The sequence below is a fragment of the Cotesia typhae genome, unplaced genomic scaffold, assembly GCF_013202065.1.
Source record: "Cotesia typhae breed Kobodo isofemale line unplaced genomic scaffold, CoteBio_Ctyphae contig_50, whole genome shotgun sequence".
In the NCBI taxonomy this organism is placed as follows: domain Eukaryota; kingdom Metazoa; phylum Arthropoda; class Insecta; order Hymenoptera; family Braconidae; genus Cotesia; species Cotesia typhae.
Window position 1 is genome coordinate 1,642,501 of NW_027423758.1, and position 17,223 is coordinate 1,659,723.

The 17,223-nt window shown below is 26.7% G+C and overlaps 6 protein-coding genes across 9 annotated transcripts; 3 read left to right on the plus strand and 3 right to left on the minus strand.

Moving 5' to 3' along the window:
• Nucleotides 1-63: 63 nt before the first annotated feature.
• On the plus strand, nt 64-3,994 carry Rnb (BTB/POZ domain-containing protein Rnb). Its single transcript, XM_074249975.1, has 4 exons — nt 64-723; nt 831-1,375; nt 1,449-1,672; nt 1,759-3,994. The coding sequence occupies exons 2-4, from the start codon at nt 1,124-1,126 to the stop codon at nt 3,980-3,982; spliced, it is 2,700 nt and encodes an 899-aa protein (XP_074106076.1). The 5' UTR covers nt 64-723; nt 831-1,123; the 3' UTR covers nt 3,983-3,994.
• Nucleotides 3,995-4,280: 286 nt separating this feature from the next.
• Nucleotides 4,281-7,527, minus strand: Sad (Cytochrome P450 family protein sad). 3 transcript variants are annotated; one of them, XM_074249979.1, is made up of 7 exons: nt 7,211-7,527; nt 5,697-5,798; nt 5,447-5,643; nt 5,052-5,389; nt 4,761-4,985; nt 4,479-4,691; nt 4,281-4,412 (listed from the first exon to the last, which is right to left on the minus strand). In XM_074249979.1, coding segments are annotated over exons 1-7 (1,191 nt in total). In that variant the 5' UTR covers nt 7,213-7,527; the 3' UTR covers nt 4,281-4,298. The 3 variants fall into 3 exon arrangements, with proteins under 3 accessions (XP_074106080.1, XP_074106081.1, XP_074106079.1); XM_074249980.1 differs by having other exon boundaries at nt 5,697-5,805; XM_074249978.1 differs by lacking the exon at nt 7,211-7,527 and having other exon boundaries at nt 5,697-6,383.
• A 170-nt stretch (nt 7,528-7,697) lies between these two features.
• Nucleotides 7,698-9,847, plus strand: LOC141531897 (transmembrane protein 120 homolog). The gene is made up of 6 exons (XM_074249981.1): nt 7,698-8,252; nt 8,321-8,442; nt 8,503-8,661; nt 8,726-8,818; nt 8,902-9,119; nt 9,185-9,847. Exons 1-6 carry the CDS (start codon nt 8,181-8,183, stop codon nt 9,640-9,642), a joined length of 1,122 nt encoding a protein of 373 aa, XP_074106082.1. The 5' UTR covers nt 7,698-8,180; the 3' UTR covers nt 9,643-9,847.
• Nucleotides 9,848-9,981: 134 nt separating this feature from the next.
• LOC141531899 (uncharacterized) lies at nt 9,982-11,815 on the minus strand. 2 transcript variants are annotated; one of them, XM_074249984.1, is made up of 4 exons: nt 11,712-11,815; nt 10,745-11,037; nt 10,546-10,677; nt 9,982-10,477 (listed from the first exon to the last, which is right to left on the minus strand). In XM_074249984.1, the coding sequence occupies exons 2-4, from the start codon at nt 11,000-11,002 to the stop codon at nt 10,178-10,180; spliced, it is 690 nt and encodes a 229-aa protein (XP_074106085.1). In that variant the 5' UTR covers nt 11,003-11,037; nt 11,712-11,815; the 3' UTR covers nt 9,982-10,177. The 2 variants fall into 2 exon arrangements, with proteins under 2 accessions (XP_074106085.1, XP_074106084.1); XM_074249983.1 differs by lacking the exon at nt 11,712-11,815 and adding an exon at nt 11,305-11,696.
• A 353-nt stretch (nt 11,816-12,168) lies between these two features.
• LOC141531898 (transcription factor E2F5) lies at nt 12,169-14,221 on the minus strand. Its single transcript, XM_074249982.1, is given in 8 exon segments — nt 12,169-12,423; nt 12,507-12,560; nt 12,632-12,735; nt 12,961-13,318; nt 13,321-13,445; nt 13,527-13,608; nt 13,611-13,632; nt 14,035-14,221. Coding segments are annotated over 8 exon segments (963 nt in total). The 5' UTR covers nt 14,143-14,221; the 3' UTR covers nt 12,169-12,313.
• Nucleotides 14,222-15,024: 803 nt separating this feature from the next.
• LOC141531791 (protein RER1) lies at nt 15,025-17,070 on the plus strand. Its single transcript, XM_074249799.1, has 6 exons — nt 15,025-15,175; nt 15,522-15,606; nt 15,691-15,795; nt 15,862-15,958; nt 16,062-16,279; nt 16,498-17,070. The coding sequence occupies exons 2-6, from the start codon at nt 15,532-15,534 to the stop codon at nt 16,585-16,587; spliced, it is 585 nt and encodes a 194-aa protein (XP_074105900.1). The 5' UTR covers nt 15,025-15,175; nt 15,522-15,531; the 3' UTR covers nt 16,588-17,070.
• Nucleotides 17,071-17,223: the final 153 nt, after the last annotated feature.

Below are 17,223 nucleotides of genomic sequence, written 5' to 3' on the forward strand. Positions count from 1 at the left end.
TAGTTTTTAATTATTTGACTTTTTTTTTAATAATTAAATTAAAACAAAAAAATTTTTTTTTAAAATTTCACTTACAGTTTTTAAAGTTTTTTACAAGTGACATTTTTTTAAAAAATACAAGTGAAAATTTTTATAAGCTTTATTTTTAATTGTAATAAATTTTTTAAATTGACAGCTGACGGCTAACTTCAGTATTAGAAAAAAAAATATACCCTGATAGCCAGCGCTTTCTCAGTAAGTGTTGACTTCCAGCAGTTACGGTTAATTTATACATCAAGTGGGCGGTAATTCTTCTTTCAACAACACTTGTAAGCAAATTGACGGAAATCTACGGCCGCAACTTGAATACAAGTTAACAATCAAACTTGTAGTTAAATTTCCTTTCAACTTTACTACAATTTGAAGGAAATACTTGTATAGCAACTTTTGACGTCTATTTGCAGAGTAAGTTATAGGTAACTAATAGGTAATCGCTCGCTTTGCCAACTCTTTCCGTCAAGTTTGCTTCAAATTGCGGACGTAGATTGACAGTAAGTTATAGGTAAGGTGGCTATCAGGGTATTTTAAAAAAAAATTTAATAACTACGACAGATAATAAATTTTTAAAGAAACCTACATTATCTAGAAAATTTTTTTTGTGACTTTATATAAATACATTATTATGATCGACTGGTTTGATCAGCTGATCTTACTATAGTATATACACATTTACAAAGACCAAAGGTATGTAAACTTATATATATTTATTTAATTATAAAATTATTTTGAAGAAAAACAAAAATAACTTAAAATTTTAAGTATTTTTACTAAAAATAGGTTTTTATTTTTAGAAATCCAATTATCAATCTTCAAATCAGCTAAAATTCATGAAAATTAAACAGAGGAGGGGGTAAAATCTGCTCACTAAACTGTAGACAATTTTCGTAATTCCTGATTTTGATAATAATAATAGTAATAATATCTACAGCAATACTATCAATAAAAATAATAATAATATTATTATTATTGTCAATGTATATAGACAAAGATATGAAATGAAGGATTTAAAATGGATTACTTCTTTTGATCAATTGTCAAATTCAAGATGATGTAAATATTTATTGATGATATTATTGTCACCATAATGTCCCGAAAAAGCAATAATAATTTATCAATTGTCGCAGAATTATCTCGACACATTGAAACTGGTTCTAAGACAGGAATTATTACTTGTCTTACGACCATTAAAAATGAGTCCAAAATATTTGAGCTTTTTATTGCCGACAAAGGCTTGGATGTTGTTATCAAATTATTAAAGTATCAAAGCTCTAAAGTATTGGACATTGCTCTAAGTATATTAGCAAATGCATTTCTCAGAGGAAGTGTAAGAGAACAGGTAAATTATTTATTGTTAATTTATATTATTTTTTTTTTTAAATAATTTTAATTATTTATTTGTTATTAAATAGGTACACGAGACATCAATTGCTAATAATGTAGTATGGATAATAAAAAATTTAAGTCCTGGTTTGACTCTTCACTGCAGAGCTTGCCGACTTATTGGTAACATGTCAGATTCAAAACGTCACACAAAGGCGCTTTGTGAAGCTGGTGTTATTGTAGCGCTGAAAGGAATTATTCTTGATGCTAAAACAAGTACTCCAACATTATTAATGTCTATACGCGCTTTGAGGTGAGCAAAATATCTTCTTTACAAATAACACTGAAGTTAGCTGTCAGCTGTTGATTTTAAAAAAATTTTATTTTTATTCAATTTAGAAATATCTGGAATATAAATGAAGAAAGTCACTCGGAAATCTTAGACCTAAATTTGGTAAAAGCCGTAACAGACATCTTGGTAAGTTCAAAGTCCAAGCAATTAGATTCTTCAAACTCAACGAAATACAAAGACATAATAGAAACATGTCTGAAAGCTCTGCGTTCTTTTTCTGACACGTCAAACTCGAGATCAGGCGAGCAGATGCGAGGAAAAGATTTCCGTGGATACCAATGCATTGTTGAGTTGTGCAAAACTAACAGCAGAATAGCCTTTCAATTATTGTACAAACTCTGCCGTGTTGCTAATCATAGACCAGCATTGGGTTCAGTTGGCGTTGTCGAATGTATCATAGACTTTTTAAAATTAAAAACAAATTCAACAACTTCATTTAGACGAGAATTAATAGCGAGCTTTTGTTTGCTTTCTCGTGAAGCGGTCAACAGACTGAGAATAAGGGAGGAAGGAGGGCTTGAATTGATGCTAAATTTATTAGCAGACAGTGATAATGAAATTTACCACCCGGCATTGCTGCATGCGCTTACTCAATTTCTTTACGATGAAAATAGTATATTAATAATGATTAAAAATGGAATTGTCGGAGTCTTAACAGACAGATTAAAGCGTATGATAATTGATCTGCAGCTTGAAAGCAATAATCCTGATAATAACAGTGAGTCTGGTTCAACGTCAAGAAAAAGAAGAGCTAAATCGCCTGCGTATAAACAAAATAAATGTGATAAGTACAATCGAACAAACAGCGGGAGGTTTAGCCTTGATTTTCCGACTCAGTGGAGTCCCAGCAGCGTTTGTTCATCAACATCATCTCCAACAAGCTCTCCATCCTTGCCTAATTATGATAATTACAATGATAATAATGAAAATCCAACTGATGAGGATAATTACAGCCCGGTTTGTAGCGACGATGAAGATTGGATTGAACAAGACAATAATAATGGAATCGAAGAGGCTGATTCTTTGAAAAGTATGTCCACTGCCTTGGGTAAAGATGAAATAGCTGATGATGATGAAATTGACGCTGATCAAGATCCAAATGATTTAGTAATGGAAACACCAGAAGTTAATTTTTCTCACATGTGGACGCTGATTTTATTGGCTAAATTGGCGCTGCACAGTGTTCCTATCGAAGGACTTGCAGACTCTGCGACGATACAAGCGCTCACTTCATACATGGAGCTATCGAAAAATCATCGAGCTCCTTCAATATTAAATAGAATACTCAAAAATCATGTTTACTTTATTCCCTTATTACTCCAGGGCTTTGTGTTTGACGCACAGCTGCTGGATAATTCGCAAAATTATTTACAAATTTTAGGCAATGTCGCGGAGCAAGGCGGAGCGTTTGGCGAACTTGCTGCGACTCTTATTCGGGGCCAAGAAACTGACAAATATATTATTGCAGTGTCTGTACCATTTCTTTTAAAATCAAGAGAAAAGCTTCGATTGCTTCTTGATACTTACGGAGGACTTGATATTATATTTAAATTATTAACAGACCGTAATCATTTACTCAATGATAATTCGGTGTTGTCTATTTGTCAGTTGGCTAATAATCTTGGAATTGTGCCAGAAACTTTTGAGAAAGGTTTTACGATCGATCAAGATAATGAAAGCAATGAAAATCTGTCAGTAGATAAAGATAAAGATAATAAAAAATTAATTAAAAATAATGTTACGTTTGAATTAGACGACGGCGGTACCGTTGACGCTTGTAGGCATTTATTGTGTCTTAAATCTCAAGTTTTTTCGGCAATGTTCAATGGAAATTTTTATGAGACCGGTAAAAAAAGAGTTAGACTGCAAAATGTATCCAAAGGAGGATTTATTGTTCTTTATTTGGCGGCAAGTGGTCATTTGTTCAGCAATATTGATAATGATGATGATGATGATAAAGTTAAAATAGAAAGTCTTCTAGACGCAGTACTTCTTGCTGATCGTTTTTTGATGATTAATGAGCTGGATAAATTAACAGAGACGTCGTTAATGCGGATAAGTTATAGTAATTTAAATCGCGCCTGGAATTGGGCGCGGAACAATCACTGTAGTGAATTAAAAACTTATTGCGTTACTAATTTTTTAACTAAAAAATTATCTCGCGAGCACAGGCTTAGTGCATTTAATCATTTTATAGATGATAAAAATTTTATCGAATTTTTAGAGGAAATTAAAAAAATTGTAATGTCACAATTATTGGATAGACAATAATTTAAATATTTATTTTATTTATTTAATTAAGCGCTCCCTAAAAGCCGCTAACAATAATTTTGTAAAATTGATATTATTATTATTATTATTATAAAAAATTCATTTAAAATTAATTGTAAAAATAAATCTATATTGTTTGTTGCTTAGATTGAATTTTAATTATAAATATAATCAATCGTAATTAAGTACAATTACTTAATGAATTTTTTTTACATTGATCTAGTCTAAGATTGTATACGGTATTAATTAATTACATATTTTTTTTTTTTTTTTTTTTTTTGTAAATATTTTTACTCGTTATAAATAGAGTTAACAATTAAATTCGCTTAGCTAATTGTAGTTTAATTGACTCTGACGGTACTGATATCATGTGTAATTTTAATTTAACATTTTGTTTATTTAAACAATCAATATTAAAATTTTTAACAACCTAAAATTAGTAAAAAAATAAATACAATTTTTATAAATAAATAATTAATGATTATTTTTATTTTACCTCACTTAATATCATTATTATTTGAGTTTCTGCCAATTTTTTACCGATGCAGCTTCTAACGCCCAGAGCGAATGGAATCGTAGCGAATGGGTTCATTACACAGTCGTAATTACCTTTTGAATTTCTTATCCATCTTTCCGGCATAAATTCATTTGGCTTGACAAAATTATTCGGGTCTCTGCCACTCGAGTACAAAGACATGATTATCAATTCCTTAAATATAACATTACAATACATTAATATTAATTTTTAATCGATTAAAAAAAAATTAAAAATATTTACTCCACGTGGAACAACATGTCCGGCGATTAAACAATCCTCTGGCAGTATTCTCGTTAAAAATGGAGCAGTCGGATACAATCTCAAAGATTCTTTGATAATTCCTTTAATATAAGAATCTTTTATTGTGTCTTTTAATTCTAAATTGCCGGAAATATCAGCAAATTTATTTTGAACATCCGGATGGCTTGCCAATAAAAATAACGCCCATTGAGTAGAAAATACAGCCTAAAAAAATTAAAAATTATGAAAATTAAGTTAGCCGGCATTTAAAAATTTTTTTTAAATTTATACAGTGTCTCCAGCAGCTAAAATAAGATCTGTAACAATTCTCGTGGCATCTTGCTCGGTCATTCCTTTATTAATCATCATTCGGAGCAGCCCGTCTCCTCTTAAATTAATCATTTCAGGTACCATCGTAGAGACAATCTTCAAAATTTCATCCATAACTCTAACAAATTTTTTCCAAACAGGAAAATTAAATTTAACGATATATTTTATCGGCAACAATGATAATCTTGCTGTTAAAATAAATATTTCATGAAGATTTTCAGCTAATTTATCAGCTTCTTTATCTCCGGTACTATCTCTGTATTTATTCCAAGCAGATCCTAGTAAACTCGCCATCATAACTAAAAGCAATTTAAAATATAAATTTGTTACATGTTTTCTTAAAAATTAAAACTTACCCTCAATAGACCATTCGTACAAACGAGTTTCTAACTTCGGTATGATCCATTTATCTTGCACTAAATTTTTCTTCCACTCTTCAGTCAATGTCACAGCTGCATTTTGACAAGCATTAGCAGTAATTATTTTAGCGTCATAAGGTTGCAATAATAATTTATTTATTATTTTTCTAAAGCGTAACCATTCTTCACCATCCCTAAGAAAAATCATCAGTTTATTTTATTTTAAAAAATTAATAAAAATACTTACATAAAAAGCAAACCACGGGAACACTTTTTGGATTTATTATAAATTAACCAGGCTTCAGGAAGAAAATGCATCGGCGTTGGTCCTTCATTTTTAAAAACCATCCTGTAATCTTCTGGAGAGTTAACAAAATACCCACTGACAGATCCAATCTGATCCTTATAAATAGGACCTAATTCTCGGTGTTTATTATCAACAATTTCATGTAAATTCATAGCTTTATCGTAATTAATCAGCGATATAAACCCGTCTAACATCCCGGGTTTCGGGCACTCCGGAATAGTTGCAAAAAATTTCACACTCCGATCACCATTTAAATTATTATTAATATTTTTTATTACTCTAAATCTATTAAATAATAAATAAAATAGTATTTTGTTATTATTTTTCGTGATAAACATGTTATTTAATTTAAAATATTTTATTTAGTATATAATGTATCAGGAAAGTATGAGCAGGTGAAAGAAGATCAGATGAACTATACTCTGTCTAGACTGTATGGAGGTATATCACTTACTTATATGTATACTAGTGAACGGTTTCAAGCAAACTTGTAGACTAAAACTGACCGCGGTGATTCCAGGAGCTTTTAGCAAAATCTCTTCATGGGTTTAGTTAAAGAGAGATAAAAAAATCTTTTAAATGAGTGTAGATGTAGGTAGAGGTATACATATATTAACTTTCTGTTTAGAGATAAAAAAAAAAATATGACAGATCAGAATAATGATTTATCTTTTGCAACTATGACCTGAAGTTTTGTTTTAAATTGTAAACTGGTCACACAAAAAATTAATTACACTATTTTATTTTTTTTTAACAATTAAAAAATGGGTTTTTTTTTTTTTTTTTGATAACATTATTTTTATTAATAGATTTTATTGCTATACTTCTATTTTATGATAAAAATAATAACACTAAAGTTGGTAGATATTAGAAATTTTTTTGGAATCTTATAGCAATTAAATTTATTAATTTTTTTTTTTTAATTGTTTAATTGAAATTTCTTCAATAAAAATTTTTAAATGTCAGCCAACTTCATTTTCATAAACATAAATGTCAATTTTAAAGATTGTTAAAAAAAAAATGATAAAATAAGAGTTTAAATTTATAAAAATTTATGTTGAATAATTTAGCATAAATGTAATTCAATAATCTTTTTTTTTTTTTTTTTTTACTAAACTAAAGATACTCTTGCTCATTGTTTCTAACAGTTGACAATTTATACTTTCAAACAACTAAAAAATAAATGAAAATTAAGTTAGCCGACATTTAAAAATTTTAATAATTGTTTTTTTATTGAAAAAATGATTATAAAAAAAAATTTCCATTTGTAAAAACCTTGAAAAAGTATAAGTGCAATTTTTTAAAAACATTTTTCAGTTCTAATTTAATAAATTAAAAATGCTGGCTAACTTTATTATTATAAAAATAAACAAATTAGTTGTTTGAAGACAATGGATAATTTTTATTATCATATAAAAGAGTCTATAAGTATATAATAAAAAACTTGAACTTACATTACAGAAAAAAAAAAGAATGTACTTCCAATTTATTATTGAAGAAGAAACAATGGATAAAATATTAAATGACTCGTACACATGACATCGTTATGATTGACAAATATATACATATTACAGCAAGTAAGTATAAAAGAATATGAATAGATGATTACAAAGTATCCAAATAATTTTTAAGTGTGTATAAATATATACATAACTGTCGAACCATTCAAGTAAAATAATAATCACTTATTTTTTTTTTTTTTATAAATCTAAATATAAAAAAGCAAACAAAAAAAAAATAGCAAATAAAATTAAGTAAACTAATAATAATTTATAAGTATATGATATATGCATTTGTTTGTATATATGTAGGTGGATAAATTGATGTGTATGTGTTGCGTTTTCTGTGTTTTAGTTTCAGCTGTTCAATTTCGCTCATCGCTCATCACTCCGCAAATCAGTATCAGTCCATCCGTTTTATTCTCTCCAGCTACACCTAGACGATATCCGTGTACTAAAACGATATAAAAAATCAATTAACTTAATAATTATCAATTGATTCATTAGTCTACCGCCTCCGGTAAATCTATTTATCTATTTTTAATTAATAACTTTCTAAAAGTGGTAGTTAATTATTAATTAATTTTTTTTTTTGAGTGAAAATAATTTTTTACCGCGCACAAATATTTTGAGGTTATAAAAATAAAATAATAAAATTTTTTGAAATAATTATTTATTTACCGGCAATGAATTATTTTTTAAAAATCGAATCAGTGTAATTGTGTAATTATTTTAATCTTTAATAAGATAAAAAAATACAAAAACGATTACCGAATTTTTTGGTTAAAAATTAGCAACGTGATTGGATGCAAAGGTGATCTTTGTTCAAGTTATTTGTCGTCTAGAATTTTCCAAAGTTAATGAGTGACAGTTTTATTTTTATTTATTTTTTTTTACCTATTCATAAACAAAGTAATTATTCAAAATGATGGACACTGATCTTGACTCGTGCTTGGATGATTGGAAGGATTTGACAAAGGATTACAAAGATCTCGAGGTAATTGCTATTATTATAATTTTTTTTCAATAAATGTATGCTTTATTTATTGTATTTATAAATTATAGGCACTCAATAGAGAATACCTTGCTAAGTTAGAGGAAATATCAGATCTTCAGACAAAATGTCTCAATGGAATTTCACATCAGAGATATCGCATGGGTGTCATTTCAAAATCTCTAAAACAATTGTAAGTATTTTATCTATTTAATTAATTAATAAATCAACTGACTTAATTTTATTTATACAGTTTGAAAGGTAGCGAAGTGCGGCAACAAGTTAAAAAGGAAATGCAAAAACGAGAAGAACAATTGCATGAAATGGAACAAACATTACCAAAGTCCAATGGTACTTATTTATCAATTATTCTTGGTAGTGTCAATGTTTCTATTTTGAATAAAAATGACAAGTAAGTTTATTTTTCACTCTATAATTATATTAATAATTTATTAATTGCTATTTTATTATTCTAGGTTCAAATATAAAGACGAATATGAAAAATTTAAGCTTGTTTTATCAGTAATTGGTTTCATTTTATCAGTGATTAATTTATTTACTAACTTTAGGTAAATTTAATTAATATTTAAATATTTTAGTATTTATCTTATCTGATTATTAAAATTTAGAAAAATTATTTATTTATTTTTAGAACACTGGAATTGAGTTTTATGTTTTTATTGGTCTGGTATTATTGTACATTAACGATACGTGAAAGTATATTAAAAGTAAATGGCTCTCGTATAAAAGGATGGTGGCGATTCCATCATTTTTTATCAACAGTAGTATCTGGATTATTATTAGTTTGGCCAAACACCGGACCCTGGTATGCATTTCGTGGTCAATTTATGTGGTTCAACGTTTATATAAGTAAATAATTTATTTTATTACTCATTACTTTATTATTAAAATTATTAATTATATTATATTTTTAGGCTTTGTCCAGTATTTACAATTTAGATATCAACACGGTGTTTTATATCGATTAAAAGCACTTGGAGAGCGTCACAATATGGACATAACGATTGAAGGCTTTCACTCGTGGATGTGGCGTGGATTATCATTTCTTCTTCCATTTTTATTTATAGGATACTTTTTCCAATTGTATAACGCCTACACGCTATTTTGCCTAACATCACACCCCGAAGCTACGTGGCATGTTTCTGTATTGAGTTTTATGTTTTTCGTTCTATTCCTCGGCAATGCAATCACCACAATTTTGGTTATTCCACAAAAATGGCAGGACCGTTTAACAAGCCGGCTACCGACTGTCTTTGCATTTAAATCTGACCGAAGAAAAAGTCTTGGAGCTAAAACTCACGATAATTTAATTAATAATTCAGTAGATAAAGTTAATAAGACTCCAATTACTGAGGATAAAAAATCTAACTAATTAATTATTAAATTTAGTTTTATTTTTATCTTAATATACTTATCCATTAATTTTTTTTAATGATTGAAAATATTTCAATTTTTATTTGTGACCATAAAGGGATTTTGACAAAACACAATTTTTTTTTGTATGTATTAAATTTGAATTATTATTATTTAGCAAGTGGTGAATTTATTTATAATTTACAGAGGATTTATCAACCTCCGATAAAAGTCAATAATTTTAATTATTTAACTCAATACAACAATCGCACATGATTTATTTATAAATAATTAATTTTGTTTCTTTTTTGATCACACAAATTTAGCGTGTAGAAATAAAAATAAATATTATTATTAATTTAATTTGTAACAATTCAATAAATTTATTTAACATTACATACTCTAATATAAATAAATAATATTTGGAAACAAATACTGAAATTAAAATTTTCTATCAATATTTACATTAAATTACAAGTTATATAATAATGATAATAAATAATTAAATAAAATAAATAAATTTATACAAATTGGCATCAAGAGATAAACTTTGATTAAGATAAAGACGTTGGTTTTTTTTTAGTACTTTCAGTAGTTTGATTTTTACTTGAATTATTATTATTATCATTATTATTATTATTGTTTTTAGTGTTAGTAACAGCTGCAGGTACAAGAACTTGGGGTTCTTTCATCAGTACACTTCCGTTATTAAGTTGACTTGTTTCTAATGATTTAACGTACGATAATAGTGATGTCCATCCTAAGCTGCAAAAACTAACATAGACAACACGATTACGCTCCGGAATGAACACGTAGTTTATTGTCTGAAGTATTGGCCATACAAATACACCAATCTAAATAAATTTAATATATAAATTATTACAATGTTTAATATTTATTAAAATTACTATTAAATATTTACCCTCCAAGTAGGGAAAAATTTATTTTTAACTTCTTCAACACATTCCGATATTGGTTTAAATTCTAATAAATTAATACCGAAGAAAAAACAACATATTGCTGCTGGGCCATAAGTAACTTGTTCAACCAAGGCCTGAATAATAATAATATAAATTATTTGATAATAAATATAATTTATTTTATTAAAAATATAAAAATACCTTTGTAATTGCAGACCGTAGATTAGGTTTTGGCCACAAATATGTTGCAATTTTTAACCAAGCAAATAAAGTTGGACCGACAAAAAATCCACCATAAAGACTAAATCTCAATGCATGTATGTAGTCTAATTTTTCTTTACCCGATATTTTTTGTTGTAACAAACAGGCTGTCGGCCAAATTACTGTGTATGATGCCATGCCCCGAACTATTGGATACCTTCGTGACAATTCACCTATTTTTACAAATATTATCCTCATTTTTTTTTTTTATTTTATTTAAAAAATTTTTGTTACTGCAACAAATAAAAATAATTAAATTTATAGCATTAAATAAAATTTAATCATTATTATTTTCTTCGATCTAGAGATATTAATAATTTATCATTAATTAAACAGACGATAAATTTTATGATGATAAATTTATTTGATACTTTTAGATAAATAGAGAAATGATGTAATAAACTTGACAATTGACAATGAAAATACTTTAAATAAATTGAAAATTTCTACACGAACTAGTGTCTATATAATAATTATTATTTTTTATTATTTTTACTTACGAAAATAAAATAGTAAAAAATACAAGTACTAAATCTTGATCAGCTGATTATTAAGTACACGCGGTACTTTAATTGTTACATCAAACAGTATCACGTTAGTAACAACAGAATGTCTGAATGACAACATTAAATAACAATTTATAGCTTTTATTTATTTATCCAACAATCATTGATTAATTATGTGGTAAAAAGAAATAATAATAATTATTATTAAATAAATAAGGATAAGTTTTAATTTGTTTTAGTCACGATTGTAATGACATTGTCCACTAGACACATTTTGGCAAGTTGGTTCATTTTCTCAGTACGTGACGTACTTTGGAGTACGTTATTTGTACTGCTCTCTTGTTATAAGTGATTCACCAATAGAATCTAAATATACATATAATTTTGTTGTATACTTTTACCATATTACGAAATTAAAATGCTCCATTCTCGTATGATTTGCCCTTGAAAAATTAAATAAACTTTAAACTTCAATAACGTTTTAATGCCCAGTATACACACACTTACTACTATATTACGCAATAGTCATGACACTGAAGTTAACTGATATTAAAAATTTTTTTTAAGTTTTACAACAATTAAATTAATATTAAAAAAAGTTTAATAAAAAAATTCGACATGAGAAAATTTAAAAAAATTATCAGTCAACATTTTTTAACTCATTTTATTTTTTGCGATTGATTTGTTCTAAAAATTTTGAAAATTGACAGCTATCAGCTAACTTCAGTATAATTGCAACCGCGGTTTAATTTAAAAATTTTTAAGTTTTTATTTTTCTATTAGATTAATTTAATTTAATTTAAACAAGTAGGAAATGTGAATAGTCCGGGAAATATTTAATAATTAAATTTATAAAAATATAATTAATAACTAATATTTTAATAATAAAAATATGTTGATGCGATCGAATAAACTTGAATGTTGATTAAATATTAATCGATGCACCCAAGTTAAATTATCAACCATTAAAATTACAATCTATGATAAAAATATTATTTTACATTTATTTAGCAGTAATATCAAATAAATCAAGTATTCCTTCATTTTCACTTAAATTAAAATGGTAATCTTTTTCACTTGGTGGCGGGCTCAAACTTAACAAGGGTCCACAAACTGCAACAATAAAAAAAAAATTAATTAGTAACAATATTTAATAAAAAAAATAATGTTGAACTTTAAATTATAATTAAACTTACAATCTGAATAAAACTCTTCAAGCAAACTCGAATCGGGTGAATCCGATCGAAGCTCTGAAAATAAAATAAAATTAAAGTTTCAATAGAGTAAAAAAATAAATAGAGTAATTATTAAAAATACATACTTGTACTGAGACCGCTGAGCAATATTTTAGCTTCTAATAAATCAGATTCGTCTGTTTCTTCATCTTCGTCAGACGTCGGTTCTTTGTCTCTACTTCTACTCAATCTAAATAAAATAAATATTTTATTAATTAAATAAAATAATAAATACTTGTTGAATTTATTTCAAATGTATGATAAAAGACCAAACGAGTTGTTTAGATTTACAACAACCAATCCCCAATAATCAAACAATTAATTTATGCTCATTTGCAGATTGTAAAAATAAATTTCCAGTTTACAATGCGATAAGAGCAAACAAATAATAATAATAATAAGAATAATAAAATACCTCGATAATCTTTTCTTTGGCTGAGGTTCTTCCTTCTGATCGTATTCAACTTTTTCCCTTTTAATACCTTTTGATTCTGGGTATAACCTCGACTCTCGCATTTTGCTATCATAATTTTCAGCCAACAACGGTTGAATCATGTAAACTTTTATCTCACCAGCTGGACTCTTTAATACCAGCTCGTAATTATTCTCATCTTTATCATCATCATGGATTTTTTCCAAATTTGGTACTTTCAATACTGTGTCAGCAGGTGCTTTTATTATTAACACGCAATCGTTGGGAAACTGATCCTTGATATCTTCGTAGGTAACGTAAGCATAATGACGGTTCTTTAAATCACTTTCAATATTTTTATACTCTGCTGCATCCATTTAGTGTGAGTGTCTAACAAATCCTCATGCTCCTCAAGTCTTCGTAGTTCCTCCTTTAAATCACCGAGCTTTGCACCAGCTTCTTGGGTATTACATCCCGGGCCTGCGCCTCTAAATAATAAAAATGCAAATTAATTTTTTATAACTAATAAATTATACCACAAAAAAATTTTTTTAATTTATGAAACTTACTTCCACTGTATTGAATTTTTACTTTTTTCAATCAATCCAATACCTTCCAGGACATTTGTGATATCATAAATTCTCCTTTTTGTCGAACCTCCAAAATATCCGCGGCCTGAAAAAAATTTAATCGTTAATTATAGATTCAATGAAAAAATTATTAAATAAAACAAATCATTGTCATTATAATTATTAAAATAATAATTGCTATTTAATAGGTTATGTAGAATGAAAAAAAAATATAAACACAATAAAAATAGTAATAATAATAACAGTCATGAAAATAAATAAATGTTAATTGTTGGCAATAATATTAAATCTATAAATGGTCATAATTAATAGAAGGATAAAAACAAAAGTGGAGTAAATAAATAAAATTGTTTATTTTAAAATTCCCGCAACGAAAATAAATGGCGTGTAGAAGCCATAGGCGGTAGGTTAACCTATCAAGGTTTGGTTTGTAAATCAAGTGGTTTTGGGTAACCTAGATAAATAAAAATAAAAATATAAAACTTACAACTTTGAGATCTAGAACACCATCCTTGGCTTTTTGTAAAAGTGATACAAATCGAGTGGTTAGTAAACCGAGCGATTTCTCAAACCTACTTTGCTGATTGTCTGCCATTATTTTATAATTCAATACGTAACTATGTATAACCGTTTGTCAAAATTTTAAAACCACAATGTGATGATCTTCGAAATTGGCGCAACAGCTCAAACAACAACGCTACAGCGCGCCATCTCAGCCACGTTTATCATTTTTATTATTTTTATTAAGATGTAATGATACTGAAGTTAGCAGATGTCTAAAAATTTTTAATTTCTTTTTATTAATTAAATTACAACTAAAAAAATTTTTCTTAAAAATTGCACTTGTAGTTTTTCAAGTTTTTTACATGTGACATTTTTTTATTTAATTATTTAAGTAAAATTTTTTTTAATTTTGAAATGTCGGCTAACTTCATTTTCATTAAGGTGTATTTCAAAAAAGCAGCCGAACTTCAGCGCCAATACCCTGATAGCCAGCGCTTTCTCAGTAAGTGTTGACTTCCAGCAGTTACGGTTAATTTATACATCAAGTGGGCGGTAATTCTTCTTTCAACAACACTTGTAAGCAAATTGACGTAAATCTACGGCCGCAACTTGAATACAAGTTAACAATCAAACTTGTAGTTAAATTTCCTTTCAACTTTACTACAATTTGAAGGAAATACTTGTATAGCAAGTTTTGACGTCTATTTGCAGAGTAAGTTATAGGTAACTAATAGGTAATCGCTCGCTTTGCCAACTCTTTCCGTCAAGTTTGCTTCAAATTGCGGACGTAGATTGACAGTAAGTTATAGGTAAGGTGGCTATCAGGGTAGGGGCAAAAAAAAGTATTACCATTGAAAAAATAGATAAAATAAATGTCTATGTTATCGATAATTAATTATTGACTGTTTTATCTTCCAAATTGTGATAATAATAATTACGGTTATCATTATTATTATCCGTATGATTGCAGAGAGAAGAGTACACGTATAAAGTACAACATATATATATGTTTGCTGTATATAGTATGTCATATTATATGTTGTGACGTGTATATTTTTTTAATTTCATCAAATAAGTTATAAAAGCATCTGTGTTAAAAAATAGTTACTATTCTATTACATTAGGTATGTTTACTTAATTTATTTATCGTTAATATAAAATTCCGTATGTGTGTAAATAGAAACAAAATAATATTCAATATTAATTGAACATATATATATATATATATATATATATATATATATATATCATTGAGGTTATACATTTATAGTTTATTAATAAATTAATGCATTAACTTTATGATTATCTTTGAAATTAGAAAATATTATCGCATATTTTTTCTAAACTCTGATAAGATCATTTCACAATTAAATTATTTTATTTATTTAAACATCTTGCTTTTGCTATCAATAGTTTTTAATTTTTATTTATTGTCAATAATTAATTAAATATAAAAATATTTAACTGCAGGTATTATAAAATGATGCAAGATGAGGATCTCGGTGGTCCTGCCAAAAGGAATCCTGTCATGCAAGCTTTCATAAGAATATCACAGGTTAGTAATTATGAAAATTAAGTTAGCCGACATTTAGTATTTTAATAAAAATAATTATAATATTAATTAATGTTTATTTTTTAGATATACCAAGGTTATTTAGATCTTTGGACACCTCATACAATATCCAGATGGATATTTGCCGGATTTTTAGTACTTTTATTTATATTGCGTATTCTTATAGCTCAGGTAATTTTTGTATTATTTAATAAATTTTATAATTTAATTTAAATTCATTATTTTTTTAATATTTAGGGATGGTATATTATAATTTATGCCTTGGGTATCTACCACCTTAACTTGTTCATAGGATTTCTTACGCCCAAAAGTGATCCAGCGATGGATTACGATGGTAAATAATTTTTATAATAATAAAGTTAGAAAAAAAAAAAAACATTTTCAATAAAAAAAAAATTATTTAGTGATAAATTATTATTTTTTGTAATTATTAATAGACGGCGAGGGTCCGGAATTGCCTACTAAAGCAAATGAGGAATTCCGACCATTTATTAGACGATTACCGGAATTTAAATTCTGGTATTCAGTTACAAAGTCAACGATAATAGCATTATTTTGCACCATGTTTAAGTTCTTCAACATTCCTGTCTTCTGGCCAATTTTAGTAATGTATTTCATAACATTATTCTGTATTACCATGAAACGACAAATTAAGGTATGCTTTTTTAATTATAAAAAAAAAAAAAAAAAAAAAATTAACTAAGTTATTCATCCATAAATAAATTAATTATATTCAAAATTTATTTTTATAATTATATTTATTGAAAACAGCTGAATCAGTTTTATAATTATGATAATAAGTATTATTCTTTATGGTTGAATAACGAAGTGAAATATTGTTTACAGAATAATTTATATTTATTTATTTTACAGCATATGATTAAGTATCGCTACTTGCCATTCACTCATGGCAAACCAAAGTACCAAAACCATGATGGCAATATGAGGGTACCGGCTGAATAAGTTTAATTATTAGGCTTTTTTTTTGTTTTAAAAAATAATAATATAATTGTTAATTAAAAGTGCGTAAGTGTGCGTAATAATAGATTTGTAATTTGTAATTTAAAAAATTAAACATATGAAAGAAAAATTTATAATGGTGAATCAAGCTTGGAAAATTTCTAAGCATTTAACATTAACTTTTAATTAAACTATGATTTATATTAATAAGTATATATGAAATTATTTAAGTGCGAGAGTAATCAATTTTAGATAAATAAAACGAACGTATAAAAAATAATTGATAATTGTAATTAATATATATTAATAATACTTCTGATACGCATGTATAAATTAATTAATGTCTTGTCTATTACGTTTGTAACATAAAACTTGTACAAAGAACCATCAAAAGTCTTGCACATCATCTTTCAAACAAACTAATAATACATATATTTATAATATATTATTAATTATAGTAAAATAAAATAATTAATAATTAAATAATTTATTGACAATTTTTTTTCATTTAAAAGATTCAAGTTTTTATTTTTTATCATTTTATAACACTTATATTTCGATGATACATAATAATAAATATACATTAGATATTTTATATTTTTTTATATTTATGTCGTCAGGTACAATGATAGAGCCCAT

Bases quoted from the DNA above. Each gene is read 5' to 3' on its own strand.
- Sad (XM_074249978.1), bottom strand. From the start codon at position 6,094: ATGTTTATCACGAAAAATAATAACAAAATACTATTTTATTTATTATTT. The intron at 5,644-5,696 runs GTAAGTATTTTT...GATTTTTCTTAG, and splicing joins TCCCGTGGTTTGCTTTTTAT to GGATGGTGAAGAATGGTTAC. The intron at 5,390-5,446 runs GTAAGTTTTAAT...AATTGCTTTTAG, and splicing joins GTACGAATGGTCTATTGAGG to TTATGATGGCGAGTTTACTA.
- LOC141531897 (XM_074249981.1), top strand. From the start codon at position 8,181: ATGATGGACACTGATCTTGACTCGTGCTTGGATGATTGGAAGGATTTG. The intron at 8,443-8,502 runs GTAAGTATTTTA...TTATTTATACAG, and splicing joins TCAAAATCTCTAAAACAATT to TTTGAAAGGTAGCGAAGTGC. The intron at 9,120-9,184 runs GTAAATAATTTA...TTATATTTTTAG, and splicing joins GTGGTTCAACGTTTATATAA to GCTTTGTCCAGTATTTACAA.
- Rnb (XM_074249975.1), top strand. From the start codon at position 1,124: ATGTCCCGAAAAAGCAATAATAATTTATCAATTGTCGCAGAATTATCT. The intron at 1,376-1,448 runs GTAAATTATTTA...GTTATTAAATAG, and splicing joins GAGGAAGTGTAAGAGAACAG to GTACACGAGACATCAATTGC. The intron at 1,673-1,758 runs GTGAGCAAAATA...TATTCAATTTAG, and splicing joins ATGTCTATACGCGCTTTGAG to AAATATCTGGAATATAAATG.
- LOC141531899 (XM_074249984.1), bottom strand. From the start codon at position 11,002: ATGAGGATAATATTTGTAAAAATAGGTGAATTGTCACGAAGGTATCCA. The intron at 10,678-10,744 runs GTATTTTTATAT...ATTATTATTCAG, and splicing joins TACGGTCTGCAATTACAAAG to GCCTTGGTTGAACAAGTTAC. The intron at 10,478-10,545 runs GTAAATATTTAA...AAATTTATTTAG, and splicing joins AATTTTTCCCTACTTGGAGG to ATTGGTGTATTTGTATGGCC.
- LOC141531791 (XM_074249799.1), top strand. From the start codon at position 15,532: ATGATGCAAGATGAGGATCTCGGTGGTCCTGCCAAAAGGAATCCTGTC. The intron at 15,607-15,690 runs GTTAGTAATTAT...TTTATTTTTTAG, and splicing joins CTTTCATAAGAATATCACAG to ATATACCAAGGTTATTTAGA. The intron at 15,959-16,061 runs GTAAATAATTTT...AATTATTAATAG, and splicing joins TCCAGCGATGGATTACGATG to ACGGCGAGGGTCCGGAATTG.